We start from the raw sequence: 25,620 nt of genomic DNA, 5'->3' as shown, positions 1-25,620 counted from the left end.
ATTTGTTTTTTCAAAGTACCAGCTTTTATTCTTATTTATTAAATCAATAGTTCTTTGATTTTCAATTTTATTGATTTCTCCTTTGATTTTTAGGATCTCTAATTTAGTCTTCATCTGAGGATTTTTAATTTGTTCACTTTCTAGTTTTTTAATTTTCATGCCCAATTCATTGACCTCTGCCTTTCTTAATTTGTTTATATATGAACTCAAGGATATAAATTTCCCCCTGAGTACTGCTTTGACTGCATTCCATAGGTTTTGAAAGGATGTTTCACCATTTCTTCAATGAAGTTATTGTTTCTATGATTTGTTCTTTAACTAGCCGATTTTGGAGAATCATATTGTTTAATTTCCAATTAATTTTTGATTTATCTCTCCATGTACCCTTACTAATTATTTTCATTGCACTGTGGTCCGAGAAGGTTGCATTTATTATTCCTGCCCTTTTGCACTTGTTTGCAATGTTTTTGTGCCCTAATACATGGTCAATTTTTGTGAATGTACCATGTGCTGCTGAAAAGAAGGTGTATTCCTTTTTGTCCCTATTTATTTTTCTCCACATGTCTACTAACTCTAATTTTTCTAAGACTTAATTTGCTTCTCTCACCTCTTTCTTATTTATTTTTTGGTTTGATTTATCTAGTTCAGATAGAGGAAGGTTCAGATCTCCCACTAGTATAGTTTTTCTATCTATTTCATCCTTGAGCTCCTCTAGTTTCTCCTTTAGAAATTTGGATGCTATGCCATTTGGTGCATACATATTGAGTACAGATGTTTCCTCGTTGTCTATACTGCCTTTTATCAGGATGTAATTACCTTCCCTATCTCTTTTAACTAGATTTATTTTTACTTTGGCTTTGTCAGATATCATGATTGTGACTCTTGCCTTCTTTTTATCATTTGATGCCCAATAGATTTGGCTCCATCCTCTTACTTTCACCCTATGCGTATCTACCTTCCTCATGTGTGTTTCTTGCAGACAGCATATGGTAGGATTTTGGATTCTAATCCACTCTGCTATTCGCTTGCGTTTTATGGGTGAGTTCATTCCATTCACATTCAGAGTTATGATTACTAGCTGTGTATTTCCCAGCATTTTGATTTCTACTCCTGGTTCTGCCTTTTCTTCTTTCACTATTTTCTTCTACACCAATGTTTGTTTATAATCAGTCCCCCTAGTTCCCCCCCTTATTTTACTTCCCTTTCTACCCCCCCTCCCTTCTTATTCCCCCCTTTACTTTCCTCTGTAGTCTTTTTAAAATTGCTCCCCCCACCCTCTCCCTCCCTTGTATTGTTTCCCTCCCCACCAGTCCATTTTTTACCCTTCTACTCCCCTATAGGGCGCAAATCTATTCTCTGCCCTAATGGATTGGATTGTTCTTCCCTCTTTGGGTCAGTTTCAAAGCACATAAGTTTTGAGTATTTACTATCTCCAACCTCTTTACCCTTCCAGTGTATCAATGTTCTCCTCACTCCCGCCACGAGCTTCTTTGTGACATAAAAATTACCCCCATTTGTTTCTTTTCTCATTTCTTTTAGTATTAATCTCTTTTTTGTTAGCTCTGGTTGTATACACACACACACACATATATGTATTTATGCATGCATATATCTATATACCTATTTGTGTCTTGTCCTTTCATCCTATACAGTTTGTCACTGTTCCCTTTAAGTGTAATTCTTCTAGATGCCCAGGTGATAGCAACAGATTTTAAGAGTTACCAATGACCTCTTTTCTTATAGGGATACATATCATTTTAACTTATTGAGTCTCTTAAACATTTTTTTGTTTTTGTTTTGTTTTTCTTTTCCCCTTCTTTTTTAATTACCTTTTGGTGATTCTTTGAGTTCTGTGCTTGGACATCAAATTTTCTGTTCAGGTCTAGTCTTTTCTTTACAAATGCTTGGAATTCTTCTATTTTGTTGAATGACCATACTTTCCCCTGTAAGAATTTAGTCAGTTTTGCTGGGTAGTTGATTCTTGGTTGTAGACCTTGTTCCCTTGCTTTCCAGAGTATCATATTCCATGCCTTTCGGTCCTTCAGTGTGGATGCAGCGAGATCCTGTGTTATCCTCACTGTGTTTCCGTGGTATCTGAATGGCTTCTTGGCAGCTTGTAATATCTTTTCTTTGGTCTGATAGTTTTTGAATTTGGCTATAACATTCCTGGGTGTTGTCAGTTGGGGATTAAGTACAGGAAGTGATCTGTGGATTCTTTCAATCTCCACTTTCCCCTCTTGTTCTAGGATATCAGGACAGTTTTCCTGAATAATTTCCTGTAGTATTACATCCAGGATTTTTCTTTTGTCATGGTCTTCTGGTAGACCAATGATTCTTAAATTGTCTCTTCTCGAATGATTTTTAAATCGTCTGTTTTGTGGATGAGATGCTTCATATTTTCCTCAATTTTTTCATTCTTTTCATTTTGTTTTATAGTGTCCTGCTGCCTTGTGAGGTCACTTAATTCCAGTTGTTGTATTCTGGTTCTTAAAGGCTGGATTTCATCCCTAGATTTTTGGTCATCCTTTTCCTTCTGGTCTGATTTTCTTTGAAGGTCATCTTTCATCCTCTTTACCTTGTCTTTCATCTCCTTTGCCTCATTTTCCAGCTGGTTGATTTTGGCTTTCAAGACATTATTTTCTCGTTTTAGTTCAAGTGCCTCTGCTTCCAGATGACTTATCTTAATTTTTAAGTTCTTTTCCCAATTGTCTTCAGCCTCTCTTAATTGTGTTTTGAGTTCTTCCACAGCTTGTATCCAATTCGCTAGGATTTCTTATTTATCATTTGCTGATCTTTCCCCCTCTGTTCTGTTTGCTGAGTAGAAGCTGTCTATTATAGTTTCTTTCTTCTTTTTTCTGTTGTTTGCTCAATTCACCCCTTCTTTACTCCCCGTATTTGTCTATGCTCTTGCTCCTCTCATTTTTTTGGTTTTGGGGGCTTCTGTCAGTCTCCCCTCTTCAAGCTTTAACAGTAGATCTCTTGGTGTAGTCTCTGGTGGGGGGTTGTTGGGGTTTGATCTTCCCTGTCCTCTGGTGGCTTTTGATTAGATTAAAGTCCAGCAGTCAATGAGGATGGGTGTGGAGCCTGGGCTTCCCTGAGTTCTGGAGTCTTTTGATGGGATTAAGTTCAGCTTAGTTGGGCTGGGTGTGCTCTGAGTCCAAAACTTCCTGGAAGGCTGGAGAAAATATGGAGGATCTCTAAAGCTCTGGCCAGGCTGCCAGGTCTATGCTCCCTCTCTAGCTCCTTCCCCACCATCTGTGTTGAACGTTCTGAACTTGGCCAGCCCTGCTCGCAAGGTATGCCCTTCAGACCAGCACCTTTGCCTGCCCAGAAGTTCCCGCTGCTGCTGTAATCTCAGTGCTCTGGGTGGGAGGAGGGATGGGTCCTGGGACCTTCCTTCTGTCTTCCCCTTAAACCCGAGTGTTCTCAGATTCTGGCTTTTCAGGGGGCGTACCTTTTGAATTAAGTCCAGCAGGAGGGTTCCTTGGCTCTGTCTTGTTGTTAAGTTTGGTTTTCAGTACCCTGGGAGCATTCAGTTTGTGATCGGTTAGGAAGGGTATTCAGAGGTCTGAACTTCTGTTCCTTCTAGGCCACCATCTTGACTTCGCCCCCTCAGGGTATATATTCCTATGATTAAAAACTGAAGCTTTTGAGATTACTTCCAAATACAATTGGGAGTACAATCCAAATACAATAAATCCTTACTTATTATCTAAGTAACAACTTTAAGAAAGAAAAGCAAGGGGCAGGCAAATGAGGTTAAGCAATTTGTCCAGGGCCACACAGTTAGGAAGTGTCTAAGGCCAAATTTGAACTCAGGTTTTCTTGACTCCAGGCCTGGTGCTCTATCCACTGTGCCATCTAGCTACCTCTCTCAGGGATATGTTCAAAGGTATTTTCTTGAGACAATAGAGCTGACTTTATTGTCTAATCCACTAGGAACTCTAAAAGTAGGAAACTGAAGCTGGATGTGGGAAGGAGATGCAGTTTTTCCGTACCCCTCAAATTTCACTGCATAGTAACCTTGAAATCTTCTCTTCTACAAGGTGTTTCCAGTTCATTTAGCCATTACTCAGTGACATCTTTTCCAATTCCCTCAACACATTGAGACCATCCTCTGATTGTCAATACCCTCCCTCCTGGAAATAGACATAATACTCCAGATGAACTCTGATCATATGCTTGATTTTTTTTTTTTTTTAAGAACAGCCCCTAAATTTTTAAAGCTAAAGAAGAAACAAGGAGAGAGCAATGCCATTTTGGCCAAAGAGGAGACATAACTATCAGCTAGCTTTGATGATCATCCCCAAAGAAGACTCTAGATATGGCCTGAAAACAACAGCTTTCTGGAATTTAATTTCATCCCAGTTCCATCAGTATACTGGCCTATGATATGTTGTATGATCTTTAGTATTTAGGTCACACATCCATTTTGAATTTACTGTAAGAAATGGCATAGAAAGTTGAACAAAACCTCATTCTTGCTGGACTGATTTCTAGTTTTCCCAGAAGTTCTTATCAAATTGGGAGTTTTTTCTTAGGTAATTTGTGTTTTACAGCCAACATCTCTTTCCCCTTCTGTCTTCTGAGAGATACCTACAAAGAAGCACACAATATTATTATTAAAGAGAAATAGAACCAGTTAATGCCAGAAGTTTCAAAGAGCTAAATTAAAGCTTGATATAAGAAAATTCTCCTAATGGTTAGAGTTGGTAAAAAGAGGAATGTTATGCTTTGGAGATAATTCTCTTATTGAGGTCTTCAAATGAAAGCTGGGCATATTTTGTGGGATATGTTATATGAGAAATAGCTTTTCAGGTATGATTGGTTACTGAGATTCCTTCCAACTCTGTGAAAACTGAAATCTAGAAAAAGTACACAATCTGAGGAGAATATTAGGGAATACTTCCAGGCAGGAAGATCAAAGAAGACTTCAAGGGAAAATGGCACCTAAACTGAGCCTTGAAGGATGAACATTTCAGTAGGTGGAGAGGAGGTGAGAGTGCAGTCAAGGCAGGGGAAATTTAATGAAGTCTCCGACAATATCTAGATGCCGGGGACTGCTGAATGTGATCAGAAATAGTTCACTTTGGTTATAATGTAGAGTGCACAAGGGGATTAATATGAAATAAGGCTAGATAGTAAATTGGTTTCAGGTTATAGTGGGCTCTACAGGCTAAGTAAGGAGAGTTTGCATTTTATCCTGTCAGCAATAAGGAGCTACAGAAGGTTTTCACACAAAGAAGTGATATGATCAGACCTATGCATTAGGAAGATGATTTTTGGTAGATGAAGAGAGTAGAGACTGGAAGCTGGGGGACCATTTAGGAGGTTATGGCTATGGTCTAATCAAGAGGAGAGGAGACCAATATTATAGCTGACATTTATAAAGTACTTTATGCTTTGCAAAACCCTTTACATATATCCTCTCTGTTGGATCCTTACAACTAATAAGGGGTGGGTGCTAGTATTATCTTTATTTTACAGGTGAGAAAACTGAGATTTAGAGACTTGCTGAGGGTCACACATCTAGCAGATATCTGAATCAGGATTTGAAGTTAGGTCTTCCTGACTCAAAGTCCATCTCCTTAGCCAAGCCTGGCTCTTTCCACCTGATTTACCTTTTCAGTCCTCCTATAATGAAGCCTTCCTCATCCCTCCAATTTAAGGGTGACTTATTTGATTTCATAGTACTCCCTGGGTCCCTTTTGGCATTTATGACATCCTATTTTGCACTACTACCAGATTGCAAACTCCATGAGGGAAAGGCTACCATGTTTTGCACCCTCCTCCCCCCCCCCCCCTCCCCATCTACAAGGCGCTGTACTAGGCTGACTTAAATGAAAGTCTGGAATGCACTGTTAAAGACTTCCCATTTACAGTCACATTTACATTGATTGTGGGCGGTGACCATTCACTCAGGCCTGGAATAAGGAGGGGTTACTATGGCTACTTCCTCCGAATCAAGTATGTGGGGGACCAATTTGAGGATGCTAGCACAGACGTACAGCCTCTCCAGCACAGGCGTATCCAAGCGCATGCGCCCTGGGTCCTTTCTCGATTCGCATTGTTTTTCAGTTTCTCTTGGTCCCAGTGACTTGCCGTCGTGACCCACAGAGCAATTGACAGTCCGCTGCAATGGCCGCGGGAGCGCCCGAATCCCAGTCGCGATTCGGCCACTCGGTGAAGGGGTTGCTCACCGAAAAGGTGAATGCCTGCGGTACCGACGTGATCGCCCTTACCAAGCAGGTGCTGAAGGGCTCACGGAGCTCAGAGGTGAGCAGGGAAGGCGAGGCAGGGAAACTTTTGGGCGGGCGCAGCGGCTGCGTGCGGAAGCCGCGCTGCATTCTGGGATTTGTAGATTTCTTCAGAATCTGAGCCTGAAGGCAAAGCGGTCCAACCTGGGAACTGTAGTCTATTGACTTGTAGGAGAGACGTGAGGGCTAGAGTTCGGGTAGTCAAGTTTCTTAAAGTTCAAGAGAGAACATTGAGGAGTCTCAGAATTGGAAGGAACTGGCGGGGGCTGGTGGGGGGGAGAAGAGAGACGGCCTTCTAGGCCAATCCCCCAGGCAATAGTAGGATCATCATATTTTAAAAGAGAAGATCCCAGATATCTTCTATCCTAAATGGCTCATTTTGTGAATGAAGTCAGAAAAGATCTGAGATCATCTCTCCTACAAATTTAAATTTCATGAATAAAGCCTAGACAGGTTAAGTGATGTGCCCAGGGTCACACAGCTAGTAGAAGACTTTAAACCTTCTATTCTGTGTCTAGATGCAGAATTCTTTCCTCTACACCACGAGGTCTCAACCTCTTTATTAGCATATCAAAGGATTTTATAATGTTAGGTCTGAAAATAATCTTAGAGCTAAGGAAATGGAAAAGGATTTACCCCATTCTATTCATCCCACATTTAAAATGTGCTCCCCATGTGCAAGACACTACTGCCCTTCGTCATAAAGAGTAGGGACCTTGGGCTCTGCATGTGAGTGATGCTTTCCATATCCTGATGTGCGTTCCCTTCCTGGATTTGGTCAAGATTGGCCATCCCCTCTGACCCCAGAATCTTTCCTTTTATCTCCCATATCCTAGTTTTGCAACTGATCCTGTCACCTTTTGCAAAACCAGCCAGGATTTATTCCTTCCTAAAATAATCTCTTTAGCTAATAGATGGGCTTTTCTTGCCTCCCTAAACTAACAATTAGCATTTTATTGGCTTTCCTACACTTCAGTTTCAGGGCTTATTGACTGAGGCAGAATAGTGTTAATAATAATAATAGTTATAATAATAGAATAATAGTTAGAGAACTAGTTAGAGAACATTGGACTTTGAAGTTAGAAAAACAGGATTAAGGTACAGCCTTGCTTACCTCCTAGAGATCTATCTTGAGGCTAATCATTTTGCCTCTGATCCTTAAATTCCCTCTTCTGTGAAGTGGGGCTAAGAGTATTCACATTTACTGCCTTACAGGGTTGTTGTAAAGATCAAATGAGTACTGTCAGTCAATCAGTGAACATTTATCAAGCCCTTGCTTTATTCCAGGCACAGTGCTTAAACACTGGGGATACCAAAAGGGGAAAAGAACAGTTGCCATCCTCAAGGAGTTTACAAGCCAATGGGGGAGATGACATGCAAACAAATATACACAAAGCAAGCTGTACAGGATAAATAGGAAATAATTAACAGAGAGAAGGCACTGAAATTAGGAGAAATTGAGGAAAGCTTCCTGTAAAAGATGGGATTTTAGTTGGGACTTAAAGGAAGCCAGAGAGAAGATTAGTTAGAATGGAGAAGGGAGAAAATTCCAGGCATGGGAGAAGGCTAGAGAGAATGCCTAGAGTTGAGCAGATGGAGTGTGTTGTTTATGGAACAGCAGGAAGCCAATGTCACTGGACCTGAGAGTTTGGGGGGGGGGGGGGGGGAGTAAAGTGTAAAATACTGGGAAAGTAAGAGAGGGCTCAAACAAATCATTTTGTATTTGGTCCTGAAGGCAATAGGAAACCAATAGGAACTAATATTATAGTAATACACATTTATATGGAATTTAGAACTGGACAGAAGTTGCCCAAGGTAGCAAAGTCATAATTTGAACCCAGCTCTTCTTACTTCAAATCTATTGCTTTTTTTTTTAATTACATATAGCTGAATAAATGAATCCTTTTAGCTTATGACACCAGCCTCTCTAACCAGAAGAACTTTTCCATGGGTCATGTACCCATAAGCCTCTGTGGGGGCTTAGAATTGGGCATTGCAAAAAGGAAAGGAAAGTGAGAACTCAGGTAGTGATCATGACTATAGTGATGGTGATTCGGGCTCCTTGAACCCAGGAGAACATGTAAAGGGAAAGTTGGGACTCATTGTTAGTGGCTGGAGCCTCTGTGTCCTATGAGGGGAAACTACTGCACATTAGGCCCAAACCCATTGGTGTGTGTAGCCCCACACCACTTAGGAGTATCAGAAGAACGAGATATTTGTCCTGGGAAAGGGAAGATCTCAGGGAACAGTAGCTATCTACAAGGCTTTGGAGAGCTGTCACAGAGAAGAGGAATTAAGGGTTTTGGGGGGACCAATAGGTACAAGGGCCACCTATGACTTCTGTGACCTTGGGCAAGTCTCTGGGCCTCAGTTTCTTTATCTGTAAAAGGAAGGATTTGGACTCGATGATCTCCAAGATTCCTTCAAACCCTAAACCCTACCATCCTGGAAGCTATAGGTTGCAGACCTAGGCTTAATGTAAAGGAGAATCAAAGAACTGGAGCTATCAAAAGAGGAGAAGGGACTGCCTCATGAGGGGAGGGCCATTGCCATTCGGTAGAGGTCTTCAGGGAGAGACTGAATGTCTGTTTATTTGTCAGGCGTGCTGTAGGGGCAATGCTTGCTCAGATTCCATCTGGACCGGATGGCCGGTGGGGTCTCTTCCAATTCTGAAGTTTGGTGATTCTTAGCCTCCCCTTTGGTCCTGACACCTTCCCAACACACGTCCCTTTCAGTCTTTTGAGGAAGCCGGAATCAGTGAGATCCCCCCCCCCCCCCCAGCAGTTTCAGAGTGCTTCGCTTCTGAAGCCGTGGCCTTTAGAACAGATGCCAGAGCCGTGCCAGGCTTGCCGCGGAGCCAGGGAAATGCATTCTCCGCGTGAACAAATGGAAAATTAGCCTCCATTACATCTTGAGTGTATGTGCGGTGGGAGGCGGGAGGGGGCAACAGCTGCACTCAGAAGATTGCAGGAAGTTTGGAAATTGTGTTGATGATTACCATTTTTATTTCTGTCTTTCAGCTGCTGGGTCAAGCAGCGCGAAACATGGTACTGCAGGAAGATGCCATCTTGCACTCGGAAGATGTAAGGAGCGTTTTCTTTGAAGAGTTGGGTTGTCTAAGGACAGCGTCGCTGTGTCGCTGCCATGAAGTGGACGGTTATATTTCTGTGTGTGTTTGTTTTCTGTTCACAGAGTTTAAGGAAAATGGCAATTATAACCACTCATCTTCAGTACCAGTAAGTACGGGGTCTGTGCCACGGCCTCCGGATGCTGCTTCGTCATTACCCTTCACTTCTTTCTCTCTGCTTTTGGGAGTCAGCACAATTTCCACGTGTGCGTGTGCGTGTGTGTGTGCGCGCACACATGTGTGATGGTGGTGTTGGGGGCAACTTCAAAGTGTGCTGACTGGAAAAGATCCCCAAAGCTACAGAGAAAGTTGGGGAGGTGGGCAAAGAGGAGGGGGAAATCTCTGTAGGGACAGTCTGTCTGTGCCTGCTCGTGATCTCCCCGGGGCAGCCACAGGGGCAGGAGGGGTGTTGGGGGGCCGAGGGGCCTGGTGGGAACGATGGGAAGGAAGCATTCCTTGGCTTGGGACTTTATCCCTGTGGTTCACACTGAAGCACTCGTGTCCAGGACGTACAGAGCACACTCATAGGTTAAAAAAAAATACTACTATGTATTGGTTCTAAGACAGAAGAGCAGCAAGGGCAAGTAGACATTGGGGGTTGTGACTTGTCTAGAGAATCAAACTGATAGGCCAGATTTGAACTCAGTACCTCCCATCTCTAGGTCTGGTTCTCAATCCACTGAGCCACCCAGTTGCCCCCACAAATGATTTTTTAAGAGATCCTCCCCACCCCACCCCCAGGATTCCTAAAATGATCACACGGTAGTTTTAATAAACCTCATTTATTCTTCCTCCTATTTGCTTCAGTTTCTTTTTTTCTGTTTTGTAGCCTAGCCTAGGAGGAGGACATTGGGGTGCTTCTTTGTTCCCTTTATTTCCTTTGGAGGAATGTTCCATTGCATTTGAGCTTCTGTGACTCACCCACCGTACCCACGTGGCTGTTCTCTGGGCGGACGTCCCCAGGGTGAATTAGAGCCGAGGCCCATCCCACGACAGCGCTGGCTGGTGCCCGAAGGACAGGATGGGGGTCGGGGGTGGGGAGCCATCTTGGCAGCCAGGATGCCCCAGGCAGGAGCGGGATCCTTTAGAATGACGGCACCAAAGAAGGCGGCAAAAACTGGGCTCTTATTTTACTCGTGCGATTCCTCCCCTGTTCACTGAGTCGGAATATAATTCTTATTTTCCTCTTCTTTTTCACTGAGGCAAGAAGCTATCCAGAAGAAGTAAGTCATCCCGGGGGCCTGGGGTGGCCTGGGGTGGGGAGGGAGCAGCTTGGCTTGGAGCAGCTGGGGGGGGGCAGAATTTGGGTCACTACAGGCTGGCTCAGACGCCCCTAAAGATGCTCATTACTTCCATGCTTGCTGCTCGTTGGGTCCTAACAGTTTATGCAAACAGCGTCTAAAACCAAATTTAATCATTTTTAATTGGCAGCATCAATTCCGTACTAATGGATTATGAGCATTTGTTGAATTGAATTGTTTAATGGGCTCCAGTGAATAAAATTGTTGGCTCTGTAAGCCCTTTGCCAACCAGGAATATTTCTTTCATCCTATTCAAAGCACTTGCTCCCTGCTACATAATAGGCACTTAATACCTTAAAAAAACCTTCCCTTCTGCCTTAGAATCCATGCTAAGGATCCATTCCCAGGCTGAAGAGCAGTCAGGGCGAGGCCATGGGGGTTAAGTGACTTGCCCAGGGTCACCCAGTGAAGAGGTGTAGGAGGTCAGATGTGAACCCCCTTATCTCTAAGCCTGGCTCTCTCCACGGAGCCACCCAGCTGCCCCAAGAAATGCTTCTTCGCCAATCGGTCAGGGAGATAAAATGTGCCCCCTGCATCCTGCTTATAACATTGATGTGTTTAGCAAATCTTTTCCCCTTCCTGCCACTGGCAGTGCCAGGAGCCGAGTCCACTGCCCCAATATGAGAACTCCCGATCGAGATTGGGAGGAGGGGGAAGAGGTCTCCAGGGGACAGAGAATATTTAAAAATGAAAGTGAAAAAAAAAGTTTGTTTACCAAATGAACCTTTTTCTCCATCTGATTTGCAGTGTTGAACTGTCTTCAAACCTACAGGACCAGCTGAAACACTTGCTGAAGTGAAACGACATCTGGAAAGCCCCAAAGCGCATTTCTCAGAGCCTTGCTTGGTGCTGCCCAGCTTGTATCCCCCCATTTACGGAGGAGAAATTTTTTAAAAAATTATTTATTGAATGAATTAATTTAGATTATTTTTCCATGGTTCCATGATTTGTGTTCTTTCCCTACCCCCTCCCAGAACCCACAAGCCATTCCACTGGGTTGTACATGTGTCATTGTCTGAGAAGAGAATGGTGGTGGGCTGCCGCTTTTCCCCATATTGGGGGGGCTTCTCTCCCCACCGAAGGGCCACATCAAAGGCAAAACACCAAACCCATGGCCAAACTCAGGAGGACCATTTGGTTCTGCATGGGCCAAACTGCTCCCTCTCCTGGAATTCTTCATTTACTCTGTTTTAATTTTAATAAAACCCGAATTAAGAGAAATCTGTTATTTCTAGTGCACTTTTTCTGAGCATTGAAATCCCCTTTAATATAGAGAAAGTCATAGGGCTTAAATGCAATAATAGAGCCTCTGCTGTGGCATGCTGGCTGAATTCAGAATGACCAGCTGAGGGGTGGCGAGGTGGCACAGAGGATAGATCGACAAGCCTGGAGTCAGGAGGTTCTGGGTTCAAATGTGGACTCAGAAGCTGGGTGACCCTAGGCAAGTCACTTAACTCCAAATGCCTAGCCCTTACTCCTATCTTAGCATGGATACTAACATAGAAAAAAAAGGGTCAAAAAAAAGGAAAGAAAGAAAGCAACACCAGCTGACCAGGTAGGGAAAGAATGATGGATGATGGATAGTCTATTTGTGAGTTTGCCTCTTCAGTAAGACGAGACATCTCCACTTTGATTCTCTCAGTATTTATTCATTAAAGGCCCCTCCATGGACCACGCCACAGATATGGAATACCTGCTATTTTCTCAGCTTCTTTACAGTTTTTTTATGTATTATAGTTTATATTATATTTATATGCATTATGTATTACAGTTGTTTGGCAAAATGTACCTCAGCAGCCAGCTGTAGCCTCCTCCCTTGACCTGAATTCTTAGATTTTATTTTTCATTTTTGGCTTTCCTGATCTCTGATTAAGTGGCCTTGAATTCATTTTGTAATCCTGAAAATCGTTAGCAAACGCATTATTCATGACCTGCTCTTCTTGCCAAATGCCAAGGAATACAAATTATGTCTTTTACGGTAGTGGTTGTGAAAGATGGTGTTGTGTCAGTGACCCTTGTCTAGTAATTGGTTTTTTTTTCCTTAGGTAGAAAGCCTTAGTGGAACAAGGCATTTATTTTTTTTATAATATAATATTATTTATATATATTATATATATAATTTTTTATTTTAATAAATTTCCACATGAGTTTTCCAAAGTTATATAATCCAAATGGTGTCCCTCTCTTCTTCCCTTCCACTTCCTGGGTCTGGCAAGCAATTCGATATGGATTTGAAATGTATTTATCATACAAAACATGGAAATAGGACATTTTGGAGATCAGAAGCATTATCAGGTCATATCCTGAGCATCTCTGCCAGGAACTGGGTCATCCTGACTCCAGGTCCTCATTAGTCTATCCACTGGGCTGTCCCCCTACACACAGACAATTTCTAGGTATGGTTTTTTTTTTTTATGACAATCATGGTAAATATGCATTTTTTGGTTCTGCAAGCCCTGATAGTTCTTTATAATTGAGTTCCTCATGTGATGCATGGCTTTATACTCTGCCCTTGTTAAACCAAGAAAATGATGTGAACAATCCGCGAAACACCGAGTCACAGACATCATTAAAATGGTTTATCCCAAAGTGCAGCCATCCCTGACTTTCCCCCAGTTAATTACGAAACTTACAAGGCGACGCCATCCCAAGAACAGAGACGTCTGGGGGCGGGGCTCCTTTACAGTACCGTTAGTTGGGCTCCATCAGCCGGCTCCGGCTCCCGCTCCTGCCCTCTCGGCCTCTGGTATAAAAACGTTCTCGCGGGAAGATTAATAAAGTGCTCTCTGAGCAATAGTGGGAAAAGGAGATCTGGGATGCAGCCGGGTTGTTGGGGTAGTCCACCGTCCCTAGCTCGCCCACCACGGTCCGGGCAAAGGTGCTGGGTGCCGGAGGGCAGGGCAGGGATTGGCCGAGGTCTCTAGTAGCTCTGCCTCGTGTGGAGGGGCTGGCCGGCCCACAGAACGAGCCCCTACACTAGGGAGGGAAAAGGAAGTAGTGAGTGTGGTTCTTGCCAGGTTACCCCTTCCTTACGACCAGATTTACTCCTCCCTAGCTTCGTCCCAGTGTCACCCCATCCTTGCCGTTCTCCTGGCTGGCTTCCTTCCCCGCCCCCAGTCCCTCTGACCCTTCCCCCGTCCTCAGGTCCCAGAACCACACCCCCTTTTCTCTCCTAATGACATCCCCCGACTGCCGTGGCAGAACTTTTAAGTGAACTTTGGGTGCCAGGGCACCGGGGCATGGGACTCCTGCTGAGCCAGAGACTGGGGCAAGGCTCAGGTCTGGGGGTCTTGGCGCAGAGGTAGGGGTGCCGAGTCTGGGTGGGGTGCTCAGCCCCAGAAGAGGGTGGTATGGCCCCGTGCCCTCCCCACACCCTGGACCCTCGCTGGCACCGTAGCAGCTGGGAGCCCCACACTGGGGCTGTCTATTTCAGAACTACTCTGGGGTGGTGTTAAAGAAGAGAGAGAATCTCCCCCCCCCTTTTTTTTCATCTTTTCTTTTTACTCCATTATACAGGCTTATGAGAGGAGTTCACCATTTGTCAGGACCTGTTCCTCTCAATCCTCCCTCTTTCTATTTGTTAATTGGACCCCTGTCACTCCATTGCTAATACAAATCATTAATGAACAAAAGCTGCAGACTTAAAGGATGTTAGCTAGCAATTGAAAAGTTCTAATCTTCAACCACCATTCCCTTGGTTGTTTGGATATGAAATGGTTCACACCATCATCTTACAATTTGTATTATGCTTTTATTTTCCCTTGAACCCTTGCTCTGACTATAGAAATTTGTCAGGAACAGATTTGACATCAGCCCTGGTTATAGAGTAAATCGACTCTGTTTGACTTTGGGTGAGAGTCAGAGCTATCAATCATTCATGCAGTAACCAGATTCGGGAATATTCAGAATCAATTTTGTAAGAGAATAATCATAAAAAACCACCCAAACAAAAACAAAAACACTAAAATGAAAAATCGCATGCTTTGATCTGTTTCCCAACTCTGACAATTCTTTCTTTGGGGGTAGATAGTATTCTTTGTCATCAGTCCCTCAGAATTACCCTGAATCATTGTATTGCTGACAGTTGCTAAGTCTATCACAGTTACATCCCACACTATTACAGTTACTGTGTACAATGATCTCCTGGTTCTGCTTATTTCATCTGCATCAGTTCATGTAGGTTTTTCCAGTCTTTCTGAAATCATCCTATTCATCATTTCTTATAAGACAAGAGTATTCCATCATCAATATGAACCACAATTTGTTCAGCCATTCTCCAATTGATGGACATTCCTTGTGGTTCGCCACCACAAAAAGCGCAGCCATAAATATTTTGTATAAGTAGGTCCTTTCCCCCTTTTTTCCTCTGGTCTCTAGATACAGACCTAGAAGTGATATTACTAGATCAAAGGGTATGCATTGTTTTATAGCCCTTTGGGCATCAGAAGGAGCTTACATTCTAATGGAAGAGTCAACACATATGTAAGGTTTTAGCTACAAATCAGATGGAAAAGCTCCAGGGTCCTTAGGATGCAGCAGCAGAGCAAATGTTAGTGCCTCTTCTTAATGTGAGTTTCTCATGTAGCCATTTAAGGGGACCAAGGACTTAAGTGACAAAAGCTCAGTGGGTCTTTGGTGGCTGTGGTTAAGTACCTGCTGGGGTACTTAACTGATTCTTGTGTCCAACTCTTTGAAATCCCATTTGGGTTGGTTTTTGTTTTTGTTTTTTGTGATTTTGGGAGGGCAAAGAGACCAGAGTGGTTTACCATTTTCTTCTCTGGCTCATTTTTCAGATGAGAAAGCTGAAGCAAACAGGGTTAAATGACTTGCCCAGAGTCACCCAGCTAGTAAGTATCTGAGGCCAGATTTAAACTCAGGAAAATGAATCTTCCTGATTCCAGGCCTGGCACTCTATCCACAGGACCACCTCATTGCCCTCTTCAGGGAGAAATTATTTAATTTATCCCCAGGGACATTGACTGTGGCCTGCTCATGCCTGATTGTCTGGAGAAATGCTAGATTTTGGACTTGGGTAGTAGACGTGGTAAAGGTTGTTATGCCCTTAGCCAGTTGGTTGGTGAGAAGAGACATATCATCAGAATTGATATGACAGAGGCTCAAGTGAGATTCTATGGGGATATTTTTCTTTCCATTTTATTTGGGAATACAAACCAGAAATCATAGTATTAAAGACATATATTCATCTGCAAATCATCTGTATTTTCAAGATATTATATTTGAGGGAGAGCAATGGTTGAAATCATATCCAACTTCAGAGAGACATCAGCCCAGGAAGAACATATAATGCTTTATCTAACCTGTTTCATGAAAGTTTCATATTCCACTGACAAAAACTTTGGTGCCTTCTAATCACTTTTCAGAACACTATTAATCTTCTATTCTCACCTCTCCCAGAGAGCTTATATTTTTAGCAATAACTCCCCAGAGACCTGATCCTAGATCTCTGAGGTCAGAATTTGGTGACCAAAGGTAAGATTGGCCTTGATACTATTCCCTTACAAACAGCAACAATAAAAGCTGGCCTTTATACAGAGCTTAAAGCTGACTTTTGACATCTAGAATCTTCTTCTCCTCGAGGAAGAAGTGGCCAAGAAATACCTTGATTAATTACCACATGGAGAAGTTCAGTTTCCAGACTCCTAATGTGAATTTTATTCATGACTACGGAGAGAAGCTTGGAGAAACTGGAATCAAAGATGAAAGTTAGGGCATTGTCTGTCTCTTTGAGGGAGCAGGGCAGAGGTTCAGAACCATGGTCAGCCTCAAATATTGGGGAGGGCAGAGAGCTGATGAATGCCATTATCCTTCAGGTGCTTTGTGCCTGTGGCATGTATGGTACATATATATATATATATATATATATATATATATATATATATATATATATATATATATATAGCTTAAACTTTTTGACAAGCTGTTGAAATTCCCAGACTGGTAAAGCCCCTGGCACTGTTTCATGTACTATGTCACTTTTTTTTAACCATCATGCTTGCACATGTCCACATATCCAGGAGTTATGGTTCAAATCTTTCCTCTAATTTAATGTAGTCTCTTTCCTATAGATTGTTGCCAGATTAAGCCCAAGTGACAGTCTTAGTAAAGCTTCCCTGGATTTGTTTTTAAGGCCATCTCATTTGATAACTAGATAATACTTGTAAAAAATGCTTAGCATAATGCCTGGCACATAGTAGAGCCTTTATAAGTGCTAATTCCAAGCCCTCTTTTCTTCCCCCAAGTCACAGTCAGAATAAAGCTCCCCTGGTTTTGGCTTTTCTGTGTTGAGCAGAATTTCTTAATCTGGGGTCTGTGAACTTGTTAAAAAAATTTTTTTATAACTGTTTTTCAATCTAATTTGTTTCCTGGTTTATTTTAAACATTTAAAAACATTACTCTTCAAAAGGGCTCCCTAATCTTCACTAGACTTCTCAAGGGGCGTCTGTGACACCAAAAAGCTGAGAACCCATGATATAAAGGAAGAACTAACCCTTCTCTTCATGGGGCAACTAGTGGATCAACATTTTAGTGAATTCAGATCATGTCTCAGATACTAGCTATATGACCCTGGGCAAGTCATAGAACTCCATTTGCCTCAATTTCCTCATTTGTAAAATGAGCTGGAGAAGGAAATGGCAAACCACTCCAGTATCTCTGCAAGAAAACTCCAAATGAAGTTACAAAGACTGAAATGACTCAACAACTACCTTGGGTATCTGGTCTCGGATTTAATATTGCTATTGTGATATACATCTGGGCAAAAGAAAAGGAGAAATGATAAACTCTTTTTTCCTCAGAAACTTAAACCATTAGATACTTTTCCTGAGACTGAAAAGTGTGAAAGTTCTCCAAGGCCTTTCAGAAGAGCCCTTCTCCCCCACCCCTTTTTAAAAACCCCTATCTTCTGTCTTAGAATCAATACTGAATATTGGTTTCAAGGCAGAAGAGTAGGAAGGGCTAGGCAGTGGGTTTTAAGTGACTTGCCCAGGGTCACACAGCTAGGAAGTGTCCTAGGCCAGATATGACCTCAGGGACTCCCATCTCTAAGTGTGGCTCTCAATCTGCACTGAGCTGCCCACCTGCCCTCAGCCACATTATTTCTTGTTGAATCTGTCCCTAAACTAAAATCCTGTACATTTGGCTTGGCTGTGGATACAGACTTTGCTTTCTAGTTGTTGTTGGGTTTTTTCCTCCCATTTGATTTACTGTCCTCTGTGACTGATGCCAAACTTGGTTTTGCTTGGTCTAAGTAATTCTGTTGCAGCCTGGAAGAGAGCTGTACTTCAATGACGTCTGTGCTAGCCTTGAATTGCCTGGAGAAGTCAAGGCACATAAAGTTTTAGGGGCAGGTTGTTGTCTTTTAAAAGTTCAAATCATCACTTCAAGTACAGTGTGAAATGTTTGCCTTGGTATTATCTTCTAGGTGAATTGTGAAGTCAAGCTGGAAACAGGATTTTAAAACAAATGTTGCCTTTTCTAGTCACAAGGTAGAGGCACTATTAGCTTTGAAATTGTCTTGGAATATGTACCTTGAAAGGCCATTCATTAAAAGGCTCTGTTTTTCACCTTGTTATTCCTTCTTAGTTTCTTTCGTGGATTTCTTCTTCTTCTAGCCTTCTCCCCTCCACCCTCCAAATGTGGGCTTTTCTCAAGGTTCTCTCCTTACTGCTCTTTTTCAGGTTGATTTTATCTATTCCTTTGGCTTTTACTATCACCTCTATGTGGTTGACTTCCAGAATTTTAATCTCTTAATCTGTCCCCTGAACTCCAGACAGCATTCTAGGGTATGTCCCTCCACCTGAATTCCCCTGTTAGCACTTCCAACTCAGCGTGCCCAGAACTGCCCCTCCAGTCAACTTCCCTATTTTTTGTTGATGGTGCCACCATTCTCAAGAATCACAGACTTGACAGATGGAAGGGACTCCAGTGCCTATCTAGTCCATTCCACGTAGGAAAAGAATTCCCACTATATGGGGCCATCTACAAGGGGTTGTTTAGCTCCTGTTTGAAGAGGAGGGGGAACCTACCACTTCTTTTTAAACATTAAATTAATTTGTTTTCAGATCTACATTCTCTCTTCCTCCCTCTCCCCTCCTTCAACACTCCAAAGTTGAGAAAGCAAGAACAATTCTTGCATTGGTCGTGTCCACAAAAAAAAAAAGTCTCAATCTGCACTCTGAGTGTACTCTCTCTATCAGGAAGGTAGCAGGTTTCATCTTCAGTCCTCTGGGATTGTGGTTGGTCATTACACAGGTCCTAAGTTTTTCAAAGTTACCTATTCGACATTGTAGAAAGCATTCTCCTGGTTCTGGTCAATTCACTCTACATTAGTTCATGCAAGTCATTCTGAGTTTCTCTGAAATATCATCTTCATTATTTCTTATTGCACAATAGTATTCCATCACATTCATTTACCATAACTTGTTTGGTCAATGATGAGCAACCACACAGTTTCCAGTTCTTTTCCACTACAAAAAGAGCTGCTATAAATATTTCCATCCATACAAATCCTTTCCTTCTTTCTTTTGTCATCTTGTGTGTGTGTGTGTGTGTGTGTGTTTGTGTGTGGTATAGACCTAGCAGAGATATCACTGAGTCAAAGAGTATGCAGAGTTTAATAGCTTTTCAGTTCTAGCTCCAAATTGCTTTTCAGAATGGACCAGTTCATAGCTGCTCTAAAAGGAAATTAACATGACTGTTTCATATACTTCCTCCAGAATTTGTCATTTTCTTTAAAAAAAAAAAACTTTGCCAATATGATTGGTGTGAGGTAGAACCCCAGAGATGTTTAATTTGTACTTTTGGAACTATTTGTGATTTCAGAGCCTATTTTCACAGTTATTGATGGTTTGAATTTCTTCCTCTGAAAACTGCATATTCATATCCTTTGGCCACTTATCAGTTACAGAATGAGCCCACCACCACTTGAAGCAGTCTGTTTCCCTTTTGGACAGCTCTTTTTAGAAACCTCAAAATCATCTACTACTTCAGCCCATATCCAATCAGTTTCCAAGATTCCACCTCGACAATATTCTTTCCATTCCTACTGTCAACACCCTAATTCAGGCTTTTGTTCTTTTATAGCCTCACATCAGACTCAGATTTGAACTATTGTAATGGGCAGAAATAATTTCTTGTTTACTTTTGTTTCTCTTATAATCAGCCACATCTTACTCATGAACACACAGTGGGTGCTTAACAAATATTTGCTGGACTTTCATGAATCCATTTCTCCCTGCATCTTGGGGAAAACCTGGGCTTGAGTTTTAGAGATTTTGGAATTATGGGGAGAAGGGCAGAAGCCTTTACCCTTCTCTCTCATTGTATTCTTATTATGCAATTGGTTTAGGTGAGTATTTGGGAGGAGCTCTGTTCTGGAAAGGTCTCCTCACATTTGCTGAAGAAATTGGATTCTGTGCTCCATGACTGGTCATTGCTAAACCAATCACCCTTGGGGACAAGGAACTGGAAGAAGTTATTGGTAAGAAGCTACAGTAGAGAGTAATGTAAATAGAACCCGAATGATTCAAATTCAACAAATATTCAACGATTATAGAGTGTCTGCTATATATAAAATGCGAGGTCCTTGCAGGTAGAGACTCTTACTTTAGTATTTGTATCCCTAGTTTCTAGGACAATGCATAGCATACAGTAGGTGCTCATTGATTGATTGATTGGTAGGAGGAAGGCATTTGATAAAATTTTGTTGAGATGGCACTGTGGTGGCCGTTGTATGAATGTACTTCTGTCCATATTTCTTTCTAGTGTCACTTCTGACAAGCTAGCTAGAGACTCAGTAAAGCTCTCTGTGGCCAGTTTATATAAAGGAAGAGAAATAACATGGATGATGACAGATAAATTAACATTCAGACTGAAGTATTGTTATAAGATTAGGCCCAGTAGTCTTGATGCCATCATGGCAGCCTCCCCTTAAGGGAAGCTGTAGCGAATGGAATCTATGCGTGGAAATTATTGTTACAAGATTAGGCCTGGTAGAAGCAAGAGAACTTTGGGCACAGTAACAGCAATATTGTGCGACGATCACCTGTGAATGACTTAACTATTCTCAGCAGTACAAAAATCCAAGACAATTCTGAATGGGCTAATGATGAAAAGGCTAATGATCTCCAGAGAAAGATCGGATGGAGTCTGAATGCAGAGAGAAGCATACTATTTTGTACTTTATTTTATTCTTACATTTTGTTTTTGGTCTGTGTTTTCTTTCACCACCTGACTAATAGGGATATATTTCACATGACTGCACATATATAATTTATATCAAACTGCCTTCTCAATGATGGAGGAGAAGAGGAGTAGGGGAGAGAGAGAGAGAGAGAGAGAGAGAGAGAGAGAGAGAGAGAGAGAGAGAGAGAGAGAGAGAGAGAGAGAGAGAGACAAAGAGAGAGAGAGAGAGAGACAGACAGAGAGAGAGAGAGAGAGAGACAGAGAAAGAGAGAGAGAGAGAGAGAATGAGCGAGAGAGAGACAGAGAGAGAGAGACAGAGAGAGAGAGACAGAGAGAGAGACAGAGAGAGACAGAGAGAGAGAGAGAGAGAGAGAGAGAGAGAGAGAGACAAAGAGAGAGAGAGAGAGAGAGAGAGAGACAGACAGAGAGAGAGAGAGAGAGAGAGACAGAGAAAGAGAGAGAGAGAGAGAGAATGAGCGAGAGAGAGACAGAGAGAGAGAGACAGAGAGAGAGAGACAGAGAGAGAGACAGAGAGAGACAGAGAGAGAGAGAGAGAGAGAGAGAGAGAGAGAGAGAGAGAGAGAGAATTTAAAACTCCAAAACTTTAAAGATGACTCCAACAATTCTTTCTCTGGTGGTGGATGGCATTTCCCATCATAAGTCTTTCAGGATTGTCCCTGATCATTGTTTTGCTAAGAGTAGCCAGGTTTTCACAGATAATCATCATCCAATATTGCTGTTATTGTGTTCAATGTTCTCCCAGTTCTGAAAAGCATACAATCTTTCATAGTTTTAAGGAAGAAAGCAGATGCTGAAACTAATTCATACTAAAGTATAATGGACTATAGCATTAATGTGTTCATCTTTTCATTTCAAAGTAGTCTGTTAGCCCAAAGTAAAGAATCTCCAGTTTCAGAGAGGATGGTTTTTGAACAAAGGTTACTTACCATTGCCTCTCAATTTGCCTTGCCCAGAGGCTGGTTCTGATCTGTGTTTTCCAGCACTAACTTCAAACTGAAGGAATCTCAGTGGGTAATAGACTAAAATTGCCTTCATCTTCTGTGTTCTTGGTCCTTAACTTTTGGTTTCCATGGAAATGTCAGCAGGAAAATTCTCAAAGAGAGTTTAAAAAAAAAAAAAGAATTATCTCCAGTGCTTTATGTAAAGCTTCCAACAAGATTGTTATTGTGTCCTAGAATACCTTACCTTTTTCGTGGTGCTAAAATAATTTTTCACATATATTATCTCATTTGTTAAAAGGCAGTGGAAAGAGGCTTGGACTGAGAATCAAAAGAGAATCTGTAAATTCTACTTTTCTGGCTATGCTATTTAGGAACTGGCCAAGCCACTTAAACCCTTACTTTTCTTATCTTGTTAAAATTAAAATTAAATTAGTTTCTCTACTAAAAGTATTATATTTTTAGAGGTTTATTAAAGATTATTAGAATTAAGAAATAAAGAAAATACAAAATAAGAAAGCAAGTGCCTAGGCACAGAGCCCATTCACAGCCTTACATCTTGCCTGTGTGTGCTTATAAGTGGAAGCTGAGAGAGAGCTAGGCAGTACAGTCAGTTTAAATACCCATTTTGTTCTCCGTCCAGGTGAGGACTCTCGTGATATTATAGGGCATTCTGGGAAGTGCCAAGGACTTCTGGGGATTGAAGTCTGGGGTTCAAATCTCCATTTTTACAATCTGTAAAATGGGTATAATAATACCTGCTCACATAGTTGTTGTCCAGGTCAAATGAGATAATGTATAGACTGTATATGATGGGTCCTCAGAACCAATGCTAGATTATGGCATCAACTAGAGATACTGCATTTTAAATCAATATGGTAGGTAGCTGGCTCAGTGGATTGAGAGCCAGGGCTAGAGATGGGAGGTCCTGGGTTCAAGTTTGACTCTCAGACACTTACTCACTATGTGACCCTGGGCAAGTCACTTAACCCCCATTGCCTAGCCCTTACCACCATTCTTCTTTGGAACCAATACACAATATTGACTCCAAGAAGGTAACAATTTTTCAAAAAGTCACTATGGTATACCTGCAAAAGTCAGTTTGCAATCCAGTACTTAGAGGCAATTTGGGTCTATCAGTTCATGTCCATTCCAGAGTTCTCCCTTCCCTGAACTCCTTTTCCTGTTAGATTTTACTCCTTCACCACACTACTTAAGCTCCTTAGGGTTTTGTTTTCTTTCCCCGCCATGCTGTGAACTTCTTGAGGACAAGGTGCACAGTGTCTTAATGATCCTTTACGTCCTCATGGTGCTTAGCAGAGAACTGAGCCTTGTTGGGGCTCACTAAATACCTGTTCCATAAATGAGTGAAGACATCTCAATTTCGGGTGGTCAGTTTGTTTCAGCAACACTTTCTCTCTTCAGACTTCCCATGAAAATTCCAGCCCAAAGTTGTCAGCTTTTTTACAATGGAGGGATTCCTGGGAATGAGAAAGAATGGAAATTTGATGCAAATTGCACATTTAAGGTGGGTCAGCCAACCTCATTTTTCATTATTTTCCTTTTGTAACTCTATTGTGTCCCCAGAATCCTTGTACAGACATATTATTGATCAATTTTTTTTTTTAAATCCTCACCTTCCGCCTTGGAGTCAATACAGTGTATTGGCTCCAAGGCAGAAGAGTGGTAAGGGCTAGGCAATGGGGGTCAAGTGACTTGCCCAGGGTCACACAGCTGGGAAGTGTCTGAGGCCAGATTTGAACCTAGAACCTCCCCTCTCTAGGCCTGGCTCTCAATCCACTGAGCTACTCAGCTACCCCCTGATCAAGATTTTGAAGACCAATATGGAAAGGGCAACGAGATAGCACAGTGGACAAAGTGTCAGACCTGTATTCAGGAGGACCTGGGTTCAAATCTGGCCTCAGATTCTTCCTAACTGTGTGACTCTGGGCAAGTCACTTATCCCCCTTACTTTTCTTCTGCCTTAGAATTGATACTAAGACAGTAGGTAAAGGTTTAAAAAAAAAGAATGATATGGGAAGGGATAGTAGGAAGTAGCATTCATGTCAGTCACTAAAGCATTTTTAGAGTCTAATAATAACCACAACTGGCACACCCTCAAGTAAAGAAGAGGATAGAGCTTTCTTTGTGTAATGGTTTTTTGTTCCATAGAGCCCTCAGCTCTTCTCAGGTTCTATCTTGGCATCTTTCATGCCAAGAAGACCTTGATGGAAAAAATCATTTCAGGTATACTGAGGAAATGCCATATGTCCTTTTCTGCCTTAAAATTTTTTTGTTAAATGATTTATTAAAAATTTAATATTGACTATCAATACAACTTCCTTAGTAATTACTTACATCTGAATTAATTAATTTAGGTACATACAATTCTCCTCTCTCTAAAAGCAGGGGTTTGGGACTCACAAGGAGTCAGTGGATAGATTTCAAGAGGTCTTTGAATTTGGATGGGAAAAAAACAACATTCACATATTTATTTGAATGTCATTGATTTCCTTTGTAATCCTATGTATTTTAGTTTATATATTGAAAAACGTTCAGGGAAAGATTCCCTAGATTTTACCAGCCTGCCAAAGGGAGCGATGATACAAAAAAAGTTAAGAACCCCTTCTCTGGAATATCATAAGATCTAGACCTGGAAGGGACCTTTGAAGCCATCTATTCCAGCTCTTTCATTTTATATCCCATCAGGATTATTTGTCATTCACTCTCATTTATTTTTCCTCAAATAATCAGGAGGCCAAGTGGAGAGGGTGACGGTTCTATAGTCAGGAAGACCTGAATTCAATCTGATCTCTGAGAGTAGCTGTGTGACACAAGTCACACAATTCTATTGATCTTCATTTCCCCAACTGAAAAAAGAGAGAAATAATAATAGTACTTGGCTTTTGACTCTTGCCTCCTGCAGAGACCTGAATATTGTTTTTTTCCCCCCACCGGCAGACATTCCCCCAGACTACCAAAGTAAAGTTTGTAAAGAGTTCTGTTCTTTGTTTTAGACAGCAGCCATCCATGCAGGTGTTTTCTGCAAGGCTGATTGAATGGACTTCATGTTTTTAAGTGCCCACAGTAGGAGAGATGCTCTATAGAAAGAACACTTTCCTCTTTTCCAGTTTGGACAATAGATAGAAAGTAGCTCTGAAAAAAACCAAAAAAACAAATGCTAGATTGCCCTAAAAACAAACAAATAACACGGATGAATTGTTGTAAGAACCATTCATGTGGCAGATTCTAGAGCCACCCACTTATTGGAGAAGGATGGCAGAACTTTGGAGCAGGAAAGGACTTTGGAAGTTATAGAGTCCAACCTCCTCACTTCAAAGATGAAGGAAATGGGGCTCCAAAATTTTTCTTATGCTACTGGTAAATGACAAAAGAAAAACCAGGCCTTTTAGGTCCAGCTCTTTGAATAGAGCACTAGGCCTGGAGTCCAGAAGGTTTATTTTTTTGAGTTCAAATCTAGCCTCAGATAGGTCACTTAACCCTGTTTGTCTCAGTTTCTTCATCTGAAAATTGAGCAACTGAAAAATGAAGGAAATGGCAAACCATTCCAGTATCTCCGCCAAGAAACCCCAAATAGAATTACAAAGAGTTGGACACGATTGAACAACACCACACATTATAATTACTAGTGCAGGAGAATAGATGAAAAAAATTTAAAGATTTTTAACAAAAAGGATCGAACCAGATAACCAAATGAACCGATTTCCTAAGAGTTCTAGTTAGTCAAGGCTTTGTTATTTTTGTTTTCTTTT

The 25,620-nt window shown here is 41.7% G+C and overlaps 2 protein-coding genes across 3 annotated transcripts in view; both read left to right on the top strand.

Annotated features, from left to right (window-relative positions):
- The window catches only part of BORCS7 (BLOC-1 related complex subunit 7), a 67,984-nt gene extending 56,078 nt beyond the window's left edge, over positions 1-11,906 (top strand). Inside the window, exons 2-6 of one of the 2 annotated variants that reach the window (XM_001369150.4) lie at positions 6,079-6,276; positions 9,278-9,340; positions 9,450-9,493; positions 10,587-10,607; positions 11,433-11,906. In XM_001369150.4, the coding sequence (XP_001369187.1) occupies positions 6,139-6,276; positions 9,278-9,340; positions 9,450-9,493; positions 10,587-10,607; positions 11,433-11,484 (318 nt within the window). In that variant the 5' untranslated portion in view covers positions 6,079-6,138 and the 3' untranslated portion in view covers positions 11,485-11,906. Of the gene's footprint in view, positions 1-6,078; positions 6,277-9,277 lie in introns of both variants that reach the window. The other variant, XM_056804682.1, reaches the window with a different exon arrangement.
- Positions 11,907-13,924: 2,018 nt separating this feature from the next.
- AS3MT (arsenite methyltransferase) lies at positions 13,925-23,922 on the top strand. Its single transcript, XM_056815518.1, is given in 7 exon segments — positions 13,925-13,986; positions 15,656-15,806; positions 16,284-16,313; positions 16,315-16,408; positions 17,954-18,052; positions 20,053-20,184; positions 23,221-23,922. Coding segments are annotated over 7 exon segments (765 nt in total). The 3' UTR covers positions 23,418-23,922.
- The last annotated feature ends 1,698 nt before the right edge of the window (positions 23,923-25,620 follow it).

This window comes from Monodelphis domestica, chromosome 1, assembly GCF_027887165.1.
Source record: "Monodelphis domestica isolate mMonDom1 chromosome 1, mMonDom1.pri, whole genome shotgun sequence".
In the NCBI taxonomy this organism is placed as follows: domain Eukaryota; kingdom Metazoa; phylum Chordata; class Mammalia; order Didelphimorphia; family Didelphidae; genus Monodelphis; species Monodelphis domestica.
This window is presented reverse-complemented; position numbering and strand designations above follow the sequence as displayed.